Source organism: Mesoplodon mirus (assembly GCF_964341445.2).
Source record: "Mesoplodon mirus genome assembly, chromosome: 15".
NCBI lineage: Eukaryota > Metazoa > Chordata > Mammalia > Artiodactyla > Ziphiidae > Mesoplodon > Mesoplodon mirus.
The window spans coordinates 11,075,375-11,093,242 of NC_138991.1; the positions used below are offsets into that span (position 1 = coordinate 11,075,375).

The 17,868-nt window shown below is 51.1% G+C and overlaps 2 protein-coding genes across 6 annotated transcripts in view; one reads left to right on the top strand and one right to left on the bottom strand.

Moving 5' to 3' along the window:
* The window catches only part of RIPOR3 (RIPOR family member 3), a 73,996-nt gene extending 71,353 nt beyond the window's left edge, over positions 1-2,643 (top strand). For all 4 annotated transcript variants that reach the window (XM_082645375.1, XM_082645376.1, XM_082645378.1 and 1 more), the window contains 2 exons: positions 1,005-1,095; positions 1,523-2,643. In XM_082645375.1, coding sequence (XP_082501501.1) covers positions 1,005-1,095; positions 1,523-1,626 — 195 coding nt within the window. In that variant the 3' untranslated portion in view covers positions 1,627-2,643. The remainder of the gene's footprint in view (positions 1-1,004; positions 1,096-1,522) is intronic.
* A 1,116-nt stretch (positions 2,644-3,759) lies between these two features.
* Positions 3,760-17,868, bottom strand: part of PTPN1 (protein tyrosine phosphatase non-receptor type 1) — a 68,196-nt gene continuing 54,087 nt past the window's right edge. For both annotated transcript variants that reach the window (XM_082643519.1, XM_082643520.1), the window contains 6 exons: positions 15,227-15,364; positions 11,160-11,369; positions 10,599-10,760; positions 10,003-10,226; positions 7,105-7,276; positions 3,760-6,613 (listed from right to left, as the gene is read on the bottom strand). In XM_082643519.1, the coding sequence (XP_082499645.1) occupies positions 6,584-6,613; positions 7,105-7,276; positions 10,003-10,226; positions 10,599-10,760; positions 11,160-11,369; positions 15,227-15,364 (936 nt within the window). In that variant the 3' untranslated portion in view covers positions 3,760-6,583. The remainder of the gene's footprint in view (positions 6,614-7,104; positions 7,277-10,002; positions 10,227-10,598; positions 10,761-11,159; positions 11,370-15,226; positions 15,365-17,868) is intronic.

The window sequence follows — 17,868 nt, forward strand, 5'->3', positions numbered from 1 at the left end:
GCCAGTGCAGAAGCACCGTAAAGAGCTGGTTGTAGAGGAACAGCCACCAGCTCCAGCAGCAGAAGCTCTGGTGGCAGAGGTCCCTCGGAAACAGCGCCTGTTTGCTGTGGCTCGGTGTGAACAAGCAGGTGGCCCCAGAGACTCACTTTTGAGCTCTTGGATTATATGGTTTAACATCCTCAATGAAAAATGTTCTAAAAGCACAATAAGCTCATTGTAGGAAAAAAAAGTGTAAAAATACAGAAACGCAAAAATTATCCATTCTACTTCTTGAGCATCTCTGTGCATAAAGCTTTTAAAATTTATATGGAATTCTGAATTACTTCCTTAGGCTAGACTTAGTGTTATCCCAGGGCCAGAGAATGCATTGAGAAATGTTTTTGAAACTCGTGATACAACACACCCATTTACACTCCCGAAAGCAGACAGGAGGGGATGCCCGTTTTACCTCAGTCTCATCTTCGTTTGTAACCCTTATTTAAAAAAAAAATCACTGCCATTCTGCTAGATGAAAAATGGTCCAATACAGACTAAATTCATTCTGGAATGAACCGACAGGAAATTCTCCAAGGACCATCTGCTTATAATCAAATAACCAGTGAGTGTTAGGGTGCCCACTAGGGGGAGCTAAAGTGCACTCTGGTCCTTGGCCCTGGAGGTGATCAGGTGGTCAGCTGTGCCTGAACCAGGTCAGACCTCCTCTCCTGGTCTGACCTGGAGGGCAGGGTTGGGAGAAGCAGACGGGGTAGAAGGGTCCAGGGGAAAGCAGGTCTTCTCATTTCCAACACGGGCCTTTCCGAAGGTGTCAGGATTGAAAACATGAGATGCTGCCAGTGGCACTTTGATGAACCTGAGGCCACAGGAGAAACCTGGAAGCCTTCAGAGAAGAGAGGGGCTGAAGCCGCAGAGACCGTGCTAGGGCTGGTCCTGCAGGGTTTATAAAAGTGGGTGCCTGTTCCTTAAAATGCCCCCTAATGGTCCCCCTTTCCCCCAACCTCAAACAGGGCATCGAAAGCATTGATCAGATTGCCCGCCTGTGCCAGTCTGACCTGGAGGCCGTGCGAGCGGCAGCCCGGGAAACCACGCTGTCATTTGGTAAAGTACAGCATCCAGCGTTTCGAAGTGCAGTGGGGTTGCTGGGGCCCATAGAAAGGTTGTGCCAGAGAGGCCACAGCCAGCTCTCAGATGACGCAAAATAGCACACGGGACGGGCACCGTTAGCAACCTCTTGGACTGCATTTGGCCAAGGCAGGTTTCCTTTATGGCTGAGGTGGCCGTTTACGACCCTTGGGAATGAAAGCCAGATGCAAAGCAGGATTAAGGTTCAGCGGGCTCTGTCTTGGACAAAGGGACAAGCCCCTGGGGTCCACGTGAGCCAGTCCCAAAGGCTCCCCACCCCCTGCCCTTTACGGCAGCACCGGAGGCCTAGGCGTCTGGAAGTACTAAGGCCACCTTGGCTCACCAGTGTAGAAAAGAGCAAGGTGGGGAGACAACCCAGTGACAGATGACCTTAATATTTCAGGTGAAAAAGGACGCCTAGCTTTTGAGAAGATGGACAAACTTTGCTCAGAACAAAGAGACGAAGCCTTTGGCCAGGAGGCAGATGTTGAAATCACAATATTTTAAAAAGCCTCAGCTAGTGAGCCCAAATCCGGCACCTTTGTTTTTGCTGCTGCCCGGCCTCGACACAAGGAGGGCTTCGGGTGGAGGTACACGGTGCGCTCTCCCAAGAGAGTGAACTGGCCGGAGCTGCTCCCGGACTCTGGGCCAGTTACGAAGCCCCAGGGCACAAGTGGGACTTCTGTACGGGAGCAGAACAAGGGGCTGCACAGCACTTAGAGGGCTGCACTTCAGTCAGTCAGCCTTTGGCTTTGAGCATCTGCCTGACCTTCCCCGGGGCCAGAGCCGGGTCAGTGCCAGCCAGCCACGCCACGAAGGGGCCGAGGCCAGGCAGGCGGAGGCCTGGAATCAGCAGGTCAGCTGGCTCAGCACTTCTGGTTCACTGAAGACTGGGACCGAGGAGGCGAGCAGGCCGAGCGTCCCTGCTGAGGACAGGACTCGGGTCGTCCCCACAGCAGCAGCTGTCACTGTGGGGAGGGCAGAGCCGGGGTTTCCACGGTTCGCCCCCTCAGCCCGAGCTGCAGCCCAAGCGCCACAGGGGAGCCGCTGGCGGCCTGCTGACCGTGGGCCTTATTTTCACTGTGGTTCAACAGCACAAAGGAAACAAGAACATGCCGTCAGCCGAGGTGTCTTGAGTGCCATTTGCTTTGACCTCACTCATCAGAATGGAATCCATTTTCTGAAGCAAGTCAACTTAGGGCTTATTAAATAAATTGCTTCAGAATTCGTAAGCTAGTTTGAAGATTTTACTGAACATCATGTTTAAAGAAGGAAAATTAATTTCCTATTTAAGTCTATTAAAAAACCCAAGTGTGTCCTGGGCTGTTTCTGGGTTAAGAATGTAGAGGTACCCTGGGGTCTGGATGTGGTATCAACAGTGGCATTGGAAAGCTCTGTAACTTAAACATGCTCATTTACGTTTCCTGTATATATTCTGTGCTTTTCGGTTTAACTCAGTATTTATTTGCCTTGTCCATATGTTGTTTTCTGAAATTTCAATTAAAATACCTTTTTATTGGTGTTCCACTCTACCCGAAAAAAGTGGAGGGTAGTGGTTGTTTTCTGGAATATCCTGAGGGAAGACGCCACCCCTGCTGTCCCTCAGTGCTCTCTTTCCAACGTGACATAGACGCAGGGGTGGAGGAGGGCGGCCTCAGGGCAGGGCCGCCCCTTGGACTCTCCACGTGCTCTCTGAGGCTCCCAGAGTCCCCTCTCCTTACAGACACCAGGCGGCATGGCCCTTCTCTGGCCTTGGGCCCTATCTGACTTCTGCTCAGTTACAAATTTAGTTATTTGTTTCCACATTGCCGTTCCTCCTTGTCACGAAAGCTTAGATGTCTTTTTTTTTTTTTTTGTATCTGAAAACGATTGAGGTGACGACAGTGGGTGTGACACTACCACCCAGGTCCCCACTGTCCTCGCTGGGTGTTGTGTGGTCACATGACCACAGACTTTGTTTCTGGGTTCCATGGATCTTGCTGAGAGGCCACAGCATAAACAGTTTACTCACCAGCCAGCTTTGAAACAGTCATAAAACCTTGAAGGATATAAGGGAATTCTTTGTAGTATTTCTGCAACATTGTGCAAGTCTGAAATTATTTCAGAACAAGAAGTCAATCACTTTAGGGGAGACTTACATTTAATTTTGTACACAAAAGGAAGACTACACGAATTGTTTATACTTCACTGTTACCTCTCAGTGTCAGTCTCCACTGATGCGTCAGTTCCACAGCAAATGTGACTAGGCAGAGGTGCTGAGACGTGGCCACCGTTGTGTCTTACAGGCAGCCAGCTAAGGGACACACGTTCTTGAGGTTTGAGCAGTTCTTCAAACAACCTTTATAAATTCATTAAGTTATCCAAGGGCCCTAACACTTGAAAAGGTGAGTTTTGTTGTTGTTGATGAAATGGGTTGAGGCCTGGACCGCTGAGTAAAAACACCAGGCGGGGAAAGTGCCCCCAGCCCAGAGGCACCCACGACTCCAGGAGGCCGCGTTGTAATCCTCAGATGCGGAAAAACTATAACCCCTCTTGACTGACAACATCTGCTTCACATCAGCAGGAATGGAAAGAAACAGGAGTTGCCCAGCCTGGTTTAGGCCTATTAAGCAAAGAAATGGGAAGCACCCCAAAGCCATGTTCTTTAGAAAAAAATTTTTATTGTTGCAACTAAAATGCAAACCCATCATTTATATGGCAAGTTGGAAAACTGTACAGTTTGACAGTTCTGTGAGGTCACAGAAGACCCTGAGACGCGCCCCCCGCCCCCCATCATGCATCCACGTATACACACACCTGAAAAGGTATCATACCAAAACACCTCGCTTTTTTTGTTTTTATTTTTGTAAAAATGGTTTATTCTATGGCCATCGTAAAAAATAATGACCTGATGAGTAAATATTGGCTTAAGGCATATAGCAGAGCAGCTCACTACTTCTCTAACATACGTGTGACAAGATGGAGAACCATCTGTCTTCCAAGGATAGGAGGTTAAACCAGTATATCCATTTTGAAATGCTACTATATATACACACCAAACTACTACATACATATACAGGACTTAAAATAACAGACAAACAAGCCCAACTCAAAAATGCTTACAGCCTGGCACCTCAGTCTCATCCACACCTCACCAAGGCTCTGCGGGGCGATGCCTCAAATGTTCCCACCACAGAATTTCTCTGCACGAGCTTCTAACACGTGAAAGGCAAAATGTGAAAATGCTGGCAAAAGAGCAGCCCGTGAGCTATAGCTGCCTTTTTTTTTTTCTTGTTAAAAAAGCCACTTAATGTGGAGGTCTTAAGTTCCCCTCGCAGGAAGAGTCGTGAGCACCATCAGTCCCCAGGGTTCAAGGGCAGGGGCAGACGCCTCTCTCAGCAAGGCCCCCGGACCTAAAGGGCCGCAGACTGACTCGAAGGGACTGTCGTCCAGGCTGTTTCAAGAAGTGTGGTTTCCAACCTTGGTTCCAGATCACGGTCCGCTCAAGAAGAGTGTGAACTTGGCACAGTGGAGGCTGATCCCAAAGGTGTGTGTGTCGCGGGGGGACCCTGCTTGTCTAAATGTCCAGAGTGCGAGGTGTGACTATGGCTTCCCATACCCTTGGAATGTCTGAGTTACAGTGGGGCCCAGCTGGACCAGGACAGGCTGGGCCTCACTAGGAAGTCACCAGAGTGTCATGCCAGGAATCAGGCAAATATCTGTTACTGGACATCGCTCCGCTGCCGAATGGCAATTATTTCAGCAACGGTCTTAGGAACCAGAGCCACGTAATGCTCAGCTCATGCAAAGGTAGACTGGACTTGTACACAGAGCGCATCAGTAAGCAGAGATCTAAGGATTTCAAGCACGTGGTATTTGATCGGGACACAAGAAGACCGTACATGCATCCTAATACACACAGGGAGAGTGGTGACTGAGATTGAGGTTCGAGCAGACAACTGGGGAGGGGAGGAACCGGGACAAAGTAATCTCACGCCATGTGTCTTAAATAGCCAAGTGTTCATTATATATTATCCCCTTGTTCTATAAACACAGGCAAACCTCTTCTCGTGTTACCCAATGAAATCACGACTGCTTACAACCGTCTTCCTTCCTAGTACTGGTCTGACGCAGCAGGCTCACGGCAAAGTCCTCCGTTCCCAGCGCTACCTGAGGGTTTATTATTGTACTTTTTGATAAAGCCCTTGGTGCAAGGCTGACATCAAAAAACGTTAATACATTATTGGTTTTTGAAGATGCTAGTGCACTGTGGATGCCTTCAGGAGAAAAGAATTAAAAAATAAATATGGAGTGGAGAGGCTCACTGCACACGGTCTCCAGGGAGGGCCGCGGGAAGGATGTCGCTTGCCGCCTGCCAGGGACGTGCCGAGGGGGCACCACGCGAGGCTCGCCCCTCCACCCGCACAGGCCTCCTTGCTCTGTGCCACCAGCCCAGCGCCCTCTGTGCCCTCCTCAAAAAATGGGTTGTGGGTCTGGTATTCAGAGGACGGCGAGGAGGAGAAACGTAGCAGGATGGAGGTGAGGCCAACCACCCGGGAGGGGGGCTTTAGTGCAGAACCGGCGTCCGGCGGGGCGCGGCGGGCCACGCTGTCCGACGGCCCTCGCCTACGGCGGCTGCCTGCTTAGGCGGCTGCGGGCTCTACGGGCAGGGGCGGACCGTGGGTGGAGGCGGGTCAGATTGTGTGTGGCTGTCGAGCAGGAACTAGGATGAAACCAAACGCTTTCAGAGGAGCCCGGCCCCGCCCCTGCAGAGCTGCGGACGCGTGCAACACCTCGGCCGCCCTGGCCACTCCAGCCCCCGTGAAGGGGGTTTTGGTTATTATTATTATTATTATTTTTTACAACAGCTCCCCCTTCCCAAAATCACCCCCGAGGAAAAAGCTGTCTGCACGTTGCTAAACCATCGGATGCACTCGAAGGTGGTTGCTTAGAAAGAGGTAAAATATTTAAAATCATTAAAAGAAAAAAAAGAAGTCTTGTGAGGTGATTTCCACGACCAGAGATTTGAGGCTAATCCTCACTCTTCTCCGTAACTTTAACGGTAACACATTCTAATGTGTGGGTTTCTACTGAAATGGCATTTATATTCCAAGCAAAGTGGAAACTGCTCCTTCTGGATCTCAATGGCTGGGTGAAAAGCCGGTGGCCACCCTGTGGTGACCTCTGACCCTGAGGCAGGGGCCCTGAGGAACCCTGTTTATGGGGATGGAGCAATGGGGGCAGGACGTGCGCAAGACGGCTGCAACGAGAGGGGGCCGGTGGAGGAGCAGACAACGGGAAGCCAGCGGGACACCCTGAGCAAAAGCAGAAGCCGGGTTCTGTTTTCTAGAGACGGCCTTTTGTTGTTTTTCTTCTTAAAACGGGAAAGCTCGCAGGCACTGTCCCAGCTCAGTGCGCGCTCAGCAGAGGAAGCGCCTGAGCAAGACGATGTCCGAAACCCTCAAACCCTCTCCTCCAAAGGACTTTACATTCGCAAAAGTGTGGGAGTCTTTCCCTGGGAAATCAAATAAAAATTGTTTATCTGGTTACACCACCTAAGGGTACAAGAAAGTTTCGTAAGTGCCTAGTCTTTTTTTTTTCCCCCAGAAATAACAAAAAGCTGCTTTTTATAAAGGTTAAAAACAACAATGTGTTGTAATTCTATTACTTTTTTTTCAAAAACAAATGAACAAAAAAAAAAAAAAGAAAGAAAAAAAAGAGAGAGAGAGACGTATTTGGCATTTTGTCTACTTACTCCTGAATAGGTTAAGGCCCTGAGATTAGACTCTTCTATTCTTGGGACCACAGGGCTCCTTAAGACCCCGGTGCATCAATCCTCAATTCTCTCTCGTTAGCCCTTCACAGTCCCAGACTTTGAAAACCTTTGATCTGTTTCTTGTGAGGCTGGCTCAGAGGCTCCCGCAGCACTGAGCGCTACCGCCGGGCTGGCGGCCAGGGCTTGCTGTACACGCGGTCTGGCCAGCACGTCCGTCAGTGAAAACATACCCTGTAGCAGAGGTACGCGCCGGCCGTGAGGACCGTGGCCACGCACACGTTGACCAGGAAGGGCTTCCAGTGAGTCGGCGCCTGGTCCTGCGCCTCCTTGGGCGGCGATGGCTCCCCCTGGGCAGGACCTGCCCCCACGACCCGCCTTCTGACTTCAGTGTCTTGACTCACGCTGAGGAATGAGGGGGGCAGAGGCGGGTTACTCACTTGAGAAAACAATGGCAAGGATGCTATTATTCCCGGAGGAATTCTAGGAAAAAATGAGCCACGTGGAAGCAGAGCCTGCTGATGCTGACCCTGGCCGGAGGCCCGCCTGTCACCGCCTCCCTCCCAGGGCCCGACAGCAGGGCCAGGGTGGGGTTCCAGAGACCCGCGGACTCCTCGGTGACGGGGTTGGGTAAGGGTCTGAGGGGCAGTACAGCCCCTGGGGCCGCTTGTAGAATGTTCCCCTTCAGATCAGGGAAGGTTAACAGTGCGGCCACGGGCTTCCACTCCCTCCCCGGGGCCTGACCGACGCGGACACACAGAGGCCTTTGTTGCTGCTGACATGCGGACACCACACATCTGCAGTGCTGACCCTCTGCCCTCCCCGCTGCACGCCCAGCCAGTCCTGCCAGCAGGCCCGCTTCCCAGGTGTCCCGTGTGCAGTCAGTTGACTACCTTGCTGGGGGCGAGCCAGAGCCACCCTGTGGGGCTGTCCCGGGAGAGGCCAGCAGAGGCTGTGGGCCTGGGTGCAGCCACACCCTGCCTCTCCCCTCCCCACCTCTCCCAGGCCGTTGCCCTCCCACCCTTGCGTCCATCGAGGCGGCCCTGGCCACAGGATGTCCTGCCTCCCACGGGCCTCTCCACGGCCCCGCTGCCCCAGCAGCCTCCTGCGTGGCTGGCAGGACCACCCGGGGGCACCTCCTCCCCAGGAGACAGGAGGAGGCTGCACGAAGCACCCTTCTCGGCGTCCACCCAGTGAGGCCCCAGCCGCAGGGCTGAGGCCTGTGTGCAAGTGGGCTCCCCGCCCTCCCCGGTGCCCAGAGGCGCAGAGGTTCTTGGTCCAACTCCATTCTTTTCCTGGAATTCTCTGGCTTTCAGCTTCCCAAATCCATACTTCCCTGCTCACCACCTTCACCCACAGATGTGAAAGGCACCTTTCTCTCCACTGTCTTCATGAATAAAGAAACAGGACCAATGACACAAATTTGACCCAAGTCACGTGCCAGCTCCCATCCCCCTCATCCTCGGCCCTCGGCGAGCCCTCAGAGGGAGCATGCCAGCCCACCCTGAGAATGTCAACAGAGGCCCTGGGAAGCGGGGCACAGTCGTACTCGCTCAGCACCTGCTCTGGGAGGCCCCGCTGGACAAGTGTCTCTCGAGCCCCAGAACCAGACCCGGTGTTCCTGTGATGAGGACCAGTTTGCACGAAAGGCCCTGGGGAGTAGGTTCATGGGTCAGGACTGGGACCTGGAAACCAGCATTTAGCAAAGTGCCCGGGGAAGATTTTGATGATCCGTTTAGCCAGAGGCCCCGGTGGGGCACACACTGTGTGTGACCTGCTTTCTCAGGCATGACCACTCCAATGTCCGGCCGTAACAATACACCTTGATCCCATCCTTTAATAGCTGCAGAACATCCAACACAGGGAGAAAGCACAACTTACCTAATCCCTGGGTATACAATCAGCTCATCTCTAGCTTTTCAACATTACAAATAATGCCACCACGAACACCTCTACCTGTACATCTCTGCACACCTGCTTGAGAACTCCTGCTGGCTGAGTTTCTAGGTGTAGACAAACGCGGGGTCAAAGCGTGCACTAATCTTAAACTGCCCTCCAAAAATGCAGGCACCAAGGGCACTGCCTCCACGGCCTCAGGCTCGGGCTAACCCCCGTTCATCCTTCAAGCTTGTGCATGATGCCACCTCCTGCTGGCAGCCTTCCTTGACCACCCAGGGAAGGTTGGGTGTCTCCTCTTTAAGGCTGACCCCCTCAGCGTGCACCTCCATCACATCCCTATCCATGGGCCACCACCACAATCTATTGCTCCCTTCCAAGTAAGATGGTCTAGAACACAGACCAGGGCCCCCAGTCTAGTTATCTCGGGGTTTCACATGCATCCGTAGGTGCTCAGTAATCTTTGTCAAACTGTGAGGAAGCAAAACGGCAATCAATTCAATCAAGACCACATGAAAAGGGGGACTTCCCTGGTGGTCCAGTGGTAAAGAATCCGCCTTACAATGCAGGGGATGCGGGTTCGATCCCTGGTGAGGCAACTAAGATCCGACATGCTGCGGGGCAACTAAGCCCACACGCCACAACTACTGAGCTCGCACGCCTCAACTAGAGCCCGCGTGCCCTGGAGCCTGTGCGCCAGAACTAGAGAAGAGAAAACCCGCACGCCACAACGAGAGAAGCCCACGCGCCTCAACGAGGATCCCGCGTGCCACAACTAAGACCCAATGCAGCCAAAAATAAATAAAATAAACAATAAACAAATCTTAAAAAAAAAGACTAAATGAAAAGGTTAAGTACCCCAAAACCATTCTGGGGGCTGAAGGTACGTGGTCAAGCCTGGGTATCAGTTTCAGGACCGGCCTGAAGTCCAGGGCAGGCTTCTGTCTTCTGTCACTGTCATCACTGGGCTGGCAAGGCCTGACTCAGTCGCACCAGACCCCTGATTCCAACAAGCACCACCAGGTGGTGCTAGGTCCCCGCTAAAGTCAGTCACTTCCCCGGGCCAACCTGTGGCTCAGTCAGAGGCTCCTCCAGCTGGGGGAGCAGCAGGGACGGTCCAGGGCCCGTTCCTCAAGGAGGAGGCTGGGTCCACAGGGCTTCAATATCAATATGTATCTCTGGAATAGAAGGCCATTTCCCCTCGCCCCCAGTAAGCCAGGACCCTCTCACATTACCTTTCCAGGCTGCAGGGCGCGTTTAAGAGGGTTCTGGTTTCTTCCTTGACGGGGCCGTCTTCTTTAACCTCCTCAGTCTCAGCTGTCACCCACTGGTGGTTTGCGAAGAACTCCTTGCACTTCCCATTGTGTGGCTCCAGGATTCGTTTGGGAGGCCGGGGAGGTGGGGGGATGTGCTCGGGTGGAGGCTCCAGGTCCTCGTGGGAGAGCTCTTTCCATTGTTCCTTGAAAAAGCAGCAAGAGGAAGTCCCATGAGATTTCACGTTTGGCTGATCTGTCAGGAAACCTGCTCCCCTTTAAGTGAGCAGAGGTGAGGGGCCCTCTCAGCTTCTCGGGTCTCCAGCCATGTCCTTGGAAGATGAGATCTTATGAAAATAAAGTCTATTCTCCCTTTTAATGATCTCTATGTGAGCACTTCAAAGGCAGAAAATGGAACATGGTGAAACCTTCCACAACTTTTTAGCTATTTAAACACGAAGGCTAGCTATTTCCTCTGACCCAGGATACTGTTTCAACGTTTACAATGAACAGCCTCCTTCTTTACAGGCAAAAATTTAAAACCAACACACCTGGATTAAAGCAAAAGCACTGCTGACCTGTACTGAAGAGTCTCCCATGATGAACTTGGCGCCTTCGATCACAGCCAGGTAGGAGAAACGGAGTTGGTCTGCTGTCTGGATCAGTCCCATCCGAAATTTCCGCATTTCTAACAGAACTTTCTTGATATCAACAGAAGAAGGGTCTTTCCTTTTGTCCATCTGAAAGGCAGAGAGGAGACACAGCTCAGTGAGGTCCGAGCCTCAAGTACAATGTGACTGTGTATGTCCTGGAGCATGCCAGTTCCTACTCAGGAAAAGTCATAGCGAGGAAGGCAGAATTCTAGAAAATGTGGCAAAATTGGGACCATTTGAGCACAGGGGAAAAAGGAGAGGGAAGGGGATTCTCTGGATCGTCCTGGCTTCCACATCAAAATTAAGGGCCTCCCTTCAAACGAAGCTATTTAGGGTAAAGCTCCTTTCATGGGAAGGAAGCTGTTAAAAAGTGAAGATCAAAGCTAGTTTATTGCAGAGACAGTTAACAGAGAAGCTGTGGCTGGGCCAGGCTGGAGGTTAAAATGTGCCCCCTTCTCTTCCCGCGGTATTTAAGGGCCTTCTTACCAGCAAGAGGCAGGTGTCAGCCAGACAGAAGGTCCCCGACCTGCCGATGCCAGCGCTGCAGTGCACCACAATGGGGCCGTACTCCATGCTGAGCGACCCCGACTCGCGGACTTTGAAAAGAAAGTTCAGAAACGAGGCTGGCGATTCAGGGACTCCAAAGTCAGGCCACGTGGTATAGTGGAAATGTAAGATCTCTCGAGTTTCTTGAGACTGGAAGAGAAATATACTCATGAAGATTCTAAGAGAATCACCTGTACAGAAATCATTAATTCCAAGTAAGCATGAAGTGCCTTTCCACCCACCTAACTCCAAGAGTAACCTTAATTCTCAGATTTTTCTCCCCGGGTCCACAAACCTAGTGAACAAATACCAAGCCCCGAGTGGACCCCAGGTTGCTCCTGCTTCAACTGCCCCTCCTTTAGGATGGAACAGTCTTGCCCACAAGAGCCCCTGTCTCCAATGTTCCTTTCACTTCTGCCGTCTTCCTGGTTACAACCGATTTCTGTCTGCCCCACAAGTCAAAATGATGCTTCGCTGCCACCCACAGCAATCTTGTCATCAAAGGCCTCGGGGTTTCACATGAAAGAGTGGAAACGTAACTGCACGTGTGGGGCACCAGCTCTGGGTAACTCGGGGCTTTCCTTACAGGACTATCTGGATGCCTCAGAGGATTGTCATTTTACAGAAAAAAGTTACCAACTCAGTCTCCAAAGACAGGAGGCTGCCACGTGTGGCTCAATATCCAGCTGAACAGATGGTTCACGATGAGGAGGAGGATGCTGACAAGACCAGCTGCACTGGCCCCACAAGCGGAGCGCTTACCATGTTCCGGTGTGGGCACGAGAGCTCACTGAGTTCTCACAGCAATCCTTCGAGGCACGTAGTCCCGTTACTCCCATTTTCCAGATTAGAAGACTGAGGCTTGGCAGCTAACCCTCCATTAAGTGGGGGAGCAGGAGTTTAAATCTAAGCTTGCTTGACTCCAGAGCCCGCTGCAGGAACTCTTGAAAGGAGGACCCTGGCCCTTGTCCCCTAGCCCAATCTGCTCGCCGTGGAACAGACAGAACGACCTCTGGTGCTGTTTCCAGCTCCGCTCCTTCCTCTGAGCCTCTGGGACTCCACTCCCAGGGTGGACAACTGGTCGCCAGGAGCAATGATCAAAATGTAGTTCTTGCTGAGGAGAGCAACCAAGATTACACTAAGGTAAGAGCCCACAGCAATGGGAGCCAGTCACAGGGGAAGTAAGGCCTGCAGACAGGAACCACCCCAGCTGCACAGCGCAAAGGGCCAAGCCAGTGCCTAGGTCACCTGGACAGCGGCTGATGGTGAAACACTTTGGGCCAAAGACCCGCTGACCGACAATGTCTCCCTTCGTTTGGCAAATGTCCATAACGTGCCTCCCGTGTGCCTGGCACGATGAGGTAATGACCCCGCGCCCTGCCCTCCCAATGCTCACAGCTTAGTTACAGCAACCTTCCCTGACCCTAGTGTGATGAAAATGTGTGAAAAGGACCCACAAAAACAGCAAGGACCTAACATTAGCAGAGAACACACACGTGTCGCCCTGCACCAGCTATTACACACACTGGTATCTTTCTGCAGAACTGGAAAAAATCTGCTTATGACATGAGGATAACTTATAGAACCACACCAAACACTTCCATACTTTCCTCCCTAGAAAATGATCTCCTTATATCCTTTAATGGCTTAAAAGAGAAATGTGTCTTCTATTTTTTTTAGAACAGAAAAGCACTTAAAAATAGATTTTTAAAAAAATGGAATAAGAAGGGCTTCCCTGGTGGCGCAGTGGTTGAGAGTCCGCCTGCAGATGCGGGGGACGCAGGTTTGTGCCCCGGTCCGGGAGGATCCCACGTGCCGCGGAGCGGCTGGGCCCGTGAGCCATGGCCGCTGAGCCTGCGCGTCCGGAGCCTGTGCTCCGCAACGGGAGAGGCCACAGCAGTGAGAGGCCCGCGTACCGCAAAAAAAAAAAAAAAAAAAAAGGAATAAGAAAACACGCCAAAAGCAAGTTCCTTCTTTTAATTCTTAAAAAGGTGTGGGTTATCTCCTGTTTACTCCCTCCCTCACACCTGCCCACCTCTTTCTCAAGGAATTCATTCCAGACGTGTGCTCGGCCAGGTACACGTCTGACAAGACTTTTTCAAAACCACGTCTGTTGGAGCAAACAGGTCTCCCCCAAACCTCCAAGCTGCTGCCTCTGCTCTGCCACGCAAACAGCACAAACCTCTTCTGCTCTGTCCGAATTCTGTTTCCCTCGACAAGCAAAAGAAATGTTCTCAAGAGTTTAGCAGAAGTCACTTGCAATGTCAGGCTTGCAAACGCTCAAAAGCATTAAAAAAGTCTACCACGTAATCCTCCAGGCACATACCAACCCACTGCCAACATTATTGCTGAAAATCCTCCGTATCAAACCCCTCCATAAATCACACCCTGAGAGCCCGCATGCGGCTATGGCCGGACTTGGGGCTCCAGCGCTAGCGCACAGGGGGCGGCGGGGGGACCTGGACCCACTGCGCGGCTGCATTCCTCCAGAGCCACGGGATTTTAACCTCTTCTCCACTTCCAGTCACCTGCGCTAAGTTCTCGATCTTACTTCGACTATTAATCCCACCCCAGGCGTCACGGTGACTATAAAGCAGTGAACTGAAAACTAAGATGCGAATGTAACGCAGGAGCAGATCCCTCCTCTCCAGCCTCGGCCCGCAAGCCCCAACACCAGTCCTCCCACTGCCCCCAGATAAACCCACGTTCCTTCGACCCCACAGAACCTGCGAACCCTTCCCGGCACGTGCTCTGAGCCCGTGCTGCTCTCACACTGCACACGGACCACCTTCTGGAAGGCTTTCAAAAACCCTATCTGACAGGGGGCAGACAGAGACGCGGTGAGAACGGTGCCCTTTGCCTCAAGTCTGACAGTTTGATATGCTGGGGCCAGGAATCAACCCCAGGCAGTCTGATTCCAGAAGGCAGTGGCTGACCGTGTTTGAGGGTGTCCCCAGGAGCTGCCGTCAGCTCCCTTCCACTGTTCCCACTACAAGCATGGTTCCCCAGAGTGATGGCTCCGGGCGAATCATTCAGCCTCCCGAGGGCAGGGCCTTCTGTGATGCTGCTTCTAGCACACCGCCCAGACATATTCCAAGATCCATTTAATGATAGCCGGCAGGTGGTGTTACAAATTCTCCCCACACATGGGCTTCCCTGGTGGCGCAGTGGTTAAACAGTCTGCCTGCCAAGGCAGGGGACATGGGTTTGAGCCCTGGTCCGGGAAGATCCCACATGCTGTGGAGCAACTAAGCCCGTGCGCCACAACTACTGAGCCTGCGCTCTAGAGCCCGTGAGCCACAACTACTGAGCCCGCGTGCCACAACTACTGAGCCTGTGCTCTGGAGCCCACGAGCCACAACTACTGAAGCCCGCGCCCCTAGAGCCCGTGCTCCGCAACAAAGAGCAGCCTCCGCTCACCGCAACTAGAGGAAGCCCCCACACAGCAGTGAAGACCCAACGCAGCCAAAAATAAAATAAATGAGATAAATAAATTTATTAAAATAAATAAATAAATAAATTCTCCCCACACAAACAAGCCCAAGACTTCACCTAGAAAACTTACACTGACTACGAACTGGGAGTCAGCCCTGGAGGGCCCCTCTTCCCTCACTTCGGACTAAAGAGACTGTGGACCACAAGAGAGGCCCACGTGCTCTGCTGGTATTTAACTCACAGGCCATCACTTTAGTCCCTGTGCAGTTGCAAAGGCAGGAGCAGGAACAGGTAAGGTTTAGGTCAGAACTCCCTTTTCCCTAAGAACTGGTGTTAACGAGTGTTGGGAGAGAGCTCTGTGGGGAAGGAGGCAGGTGCGACCCGCCCCCAGGCACCTCTGGTCACCCGGTAAGTAAGCAGGTAAGCTCTACTCACCATAGTGCTAAAGCTACTTCTTGCTCGGCGCACAGAAAACCACTGGCATAAACAACTGGTGCTAAGTAGTATCACCCAAGTGAAAAGACATCTCAACCAGTAACTGTCTGAAGGACTTAAGCGCGTGCCATACTCACTGTGAGGTTTTCCAATTCTAGTTGTCGTACTGTGTAATATGATTTAATATCTTCAGAGATCAATGTCAATTTCAAATTTGTGTCTTCAAAGATCATTTCTTCTTCTTCTTTTTGTGGCCAGTACTGTGCACATTTTAACTAGGGGAGAAAATAACATTGAATTATTGTGAGCAACTGACTGTCTTCCTATGGAGGTTGGAAGTACTGTCCACGAGCTTTATGATAACCCAGAGACCCAGGGTTTTCTGACCTTGGAGGTCGCCATCCACGTAACCTGCCTGCCTCCAGAGGAGATGGGGAGGGGTCTGTGAAGATCTAGACCAGGACTAGTCGGGCAGACAGGACTTGCACTTCCAAACCCAGCTGCCCCGGTTTCCACACAGCGAAGCGTTCCAGGGGTCTGATCCTCTCCCTATCACCCATAAAGGAAGCCAGATGGCACACAAGGTTTAGGCTCTCATGAACTACTTTATGTAGCCATTTCAAAGGTTATCAAGACCCTGATGGGTGCTCTCGGCATAGCGCAGACTCCTTACCCTGGGGACGATAACCAAGACTAGAAGAGACCACATGAAACACTGTAAAAAGCTTGAAGGGCTGTAATCAAATGCAAACCAGAATCGAGAAGGCTTGCAGAGGGGTCCTCCAAGGCTGGGGATCACCCACTGCCCCACCCCACCCTTTCATTCTGGTTTGGTTCAGTTCAGAAAAATCCCTTGTTCTAGTTTAAAAATTTTAGAAACTACTTGATGCTCTTGATTTAAACGTAGCTCATTAACATTTTCTTTAAAGCAAGCAAACTCCCAAAGATTTGGTTTCATTTAGAGTTCAAGAAAGAAAATCTGAGTCAAATTTAGTGGCATGCTTTGCTTGAGCCAAGTTTCTGTGCCAGACATTTCTGGTTGCTGATGACTGTTCTGGATAAGAACAGCAGGTAGATGGGGGCTAAGCTGCCAGGTCCATAAGCCAGAGGAACCGACATGTCCCCAGACAGAGGGACCCTCAAAGGCGGAATGACTTCCAGCAAATGAAATATCAGTGTGTGTAAACAGCTCTTTGGGAAATGGTACAAGTTCAAGACCCTTATAATTTAACATGCATTGACTCAGAGGAGCCAGGAGGCTCTTGAAGAGGCTGAAGACAGAACAACAAAAGCCCATCGGTCCTGCTTTAATGAAAACCAAAGCAACAGAAAAAAGGGAGGGAAACAAATTAAGAAACACCACACTGAGATGCCAACACAGCACCAAACTTTATGGTTCCCGAAAAGAAGGCCAATAAGGCTTTCTAAAGAGCCTGGACACTGGCCTGTTTTAAAGTTTTGGCCAGTTCCACCCTCCCTGCACCAATGAAGAGCGCCAAAGATGAACCCCTGGAACAGAGCCCATCTGTCAGCACCAAAGAGATCCTGCCACTCAGGACACAGAAGCATCAATGGCATGGCACGATCCCATGCTTAGCCAAAGTGGGCGAGGCAGATGACAGCAAGACTTCAGGAGTCGCTTAAAGGATGCATTCATTCCCATACTTCAAATCATTAGACCTGTGTAATGCCTTGAGACTCCAGAAACAGAGACTGCCCTGGTAGGTCCAAAACCACGTGTGCTGGAGTGGGCACCCAATTCAGTAAGCAGACCAAGAGTAAAGCAAAGAAGCAGAAATGCAGAATGGCGAGTTGCTACCAAAGAAGAAGCCAATGTTTTCATGCCTCATGGGCAGGAAAGGCAAGTCTTTTCAACCTCATGTCCACACAGCAAGCACTCACTTTCAAAAGCAAATATAAAGCCTTACAAATCTCTGTAATCTGGGTAAAGAGCAAGACTTTGGAACTCTACAGCTGAGGAATTCTGGCACACACTAAGTGTCACTACTTATTTAAAAAACAGGAGTTCTTAAAAGAACTCTTAGGCATCTATAGCAACATGCCACAGCCTGCTCTCTGTCATTTCCTGTAGACATTTTTATTGTAAACATATGCAACAAAACAAAACAAAATAAGCACAATATCAACTACTTCCTGTTATTCTATTTACTTGATACATAGTGACCGGAAAAGGAGATTTATTTTATTAGAAAGCAGTCCTTCTTCAGGGTTAACATTGAGGCATGTCTTGGGTTGGCACCAAACAGCCATGTGGCAGTGCCAAAGTGCTGGCATCTGTCATACCTGCTGTTACCACCATGAAGGCGGGTGTGAGAGAGTCCTTGCTTGGGTCCATCTAAAACAAAGAGCTATGCCATCTTGAGAAAAATCCATGAAAGTCATCTGGGGTGACCCTGTGATGGGTGATTTGGCTGAAAGAAGAATGAACACAGAGAACTAAAAGCAGAGTACGAGAGAGATGCACAAAGCCTAAAGCACCTATAATACAAAACCTAGTGTCTCGGGCCTGAAAGCACTTGAAATCAAACAGCATCTTCAGCAGGGATTTCAGGGGAGAGATATGGGCGATGTTTCTGGGTGAACATGGCCTTGCTACTTCCCCTGCCTAGACAATAAGCCCGGCCCCTACACACATGCACTCTATCCCATCATGTCTAAACTCAGTTTTTAAATTGAATGAATGAGAACTTTGGCCATGTGGATGACCTCAGTCTAACACACACAATCATTTTCTGCACAATGGTTTTCCAGGAAGCAC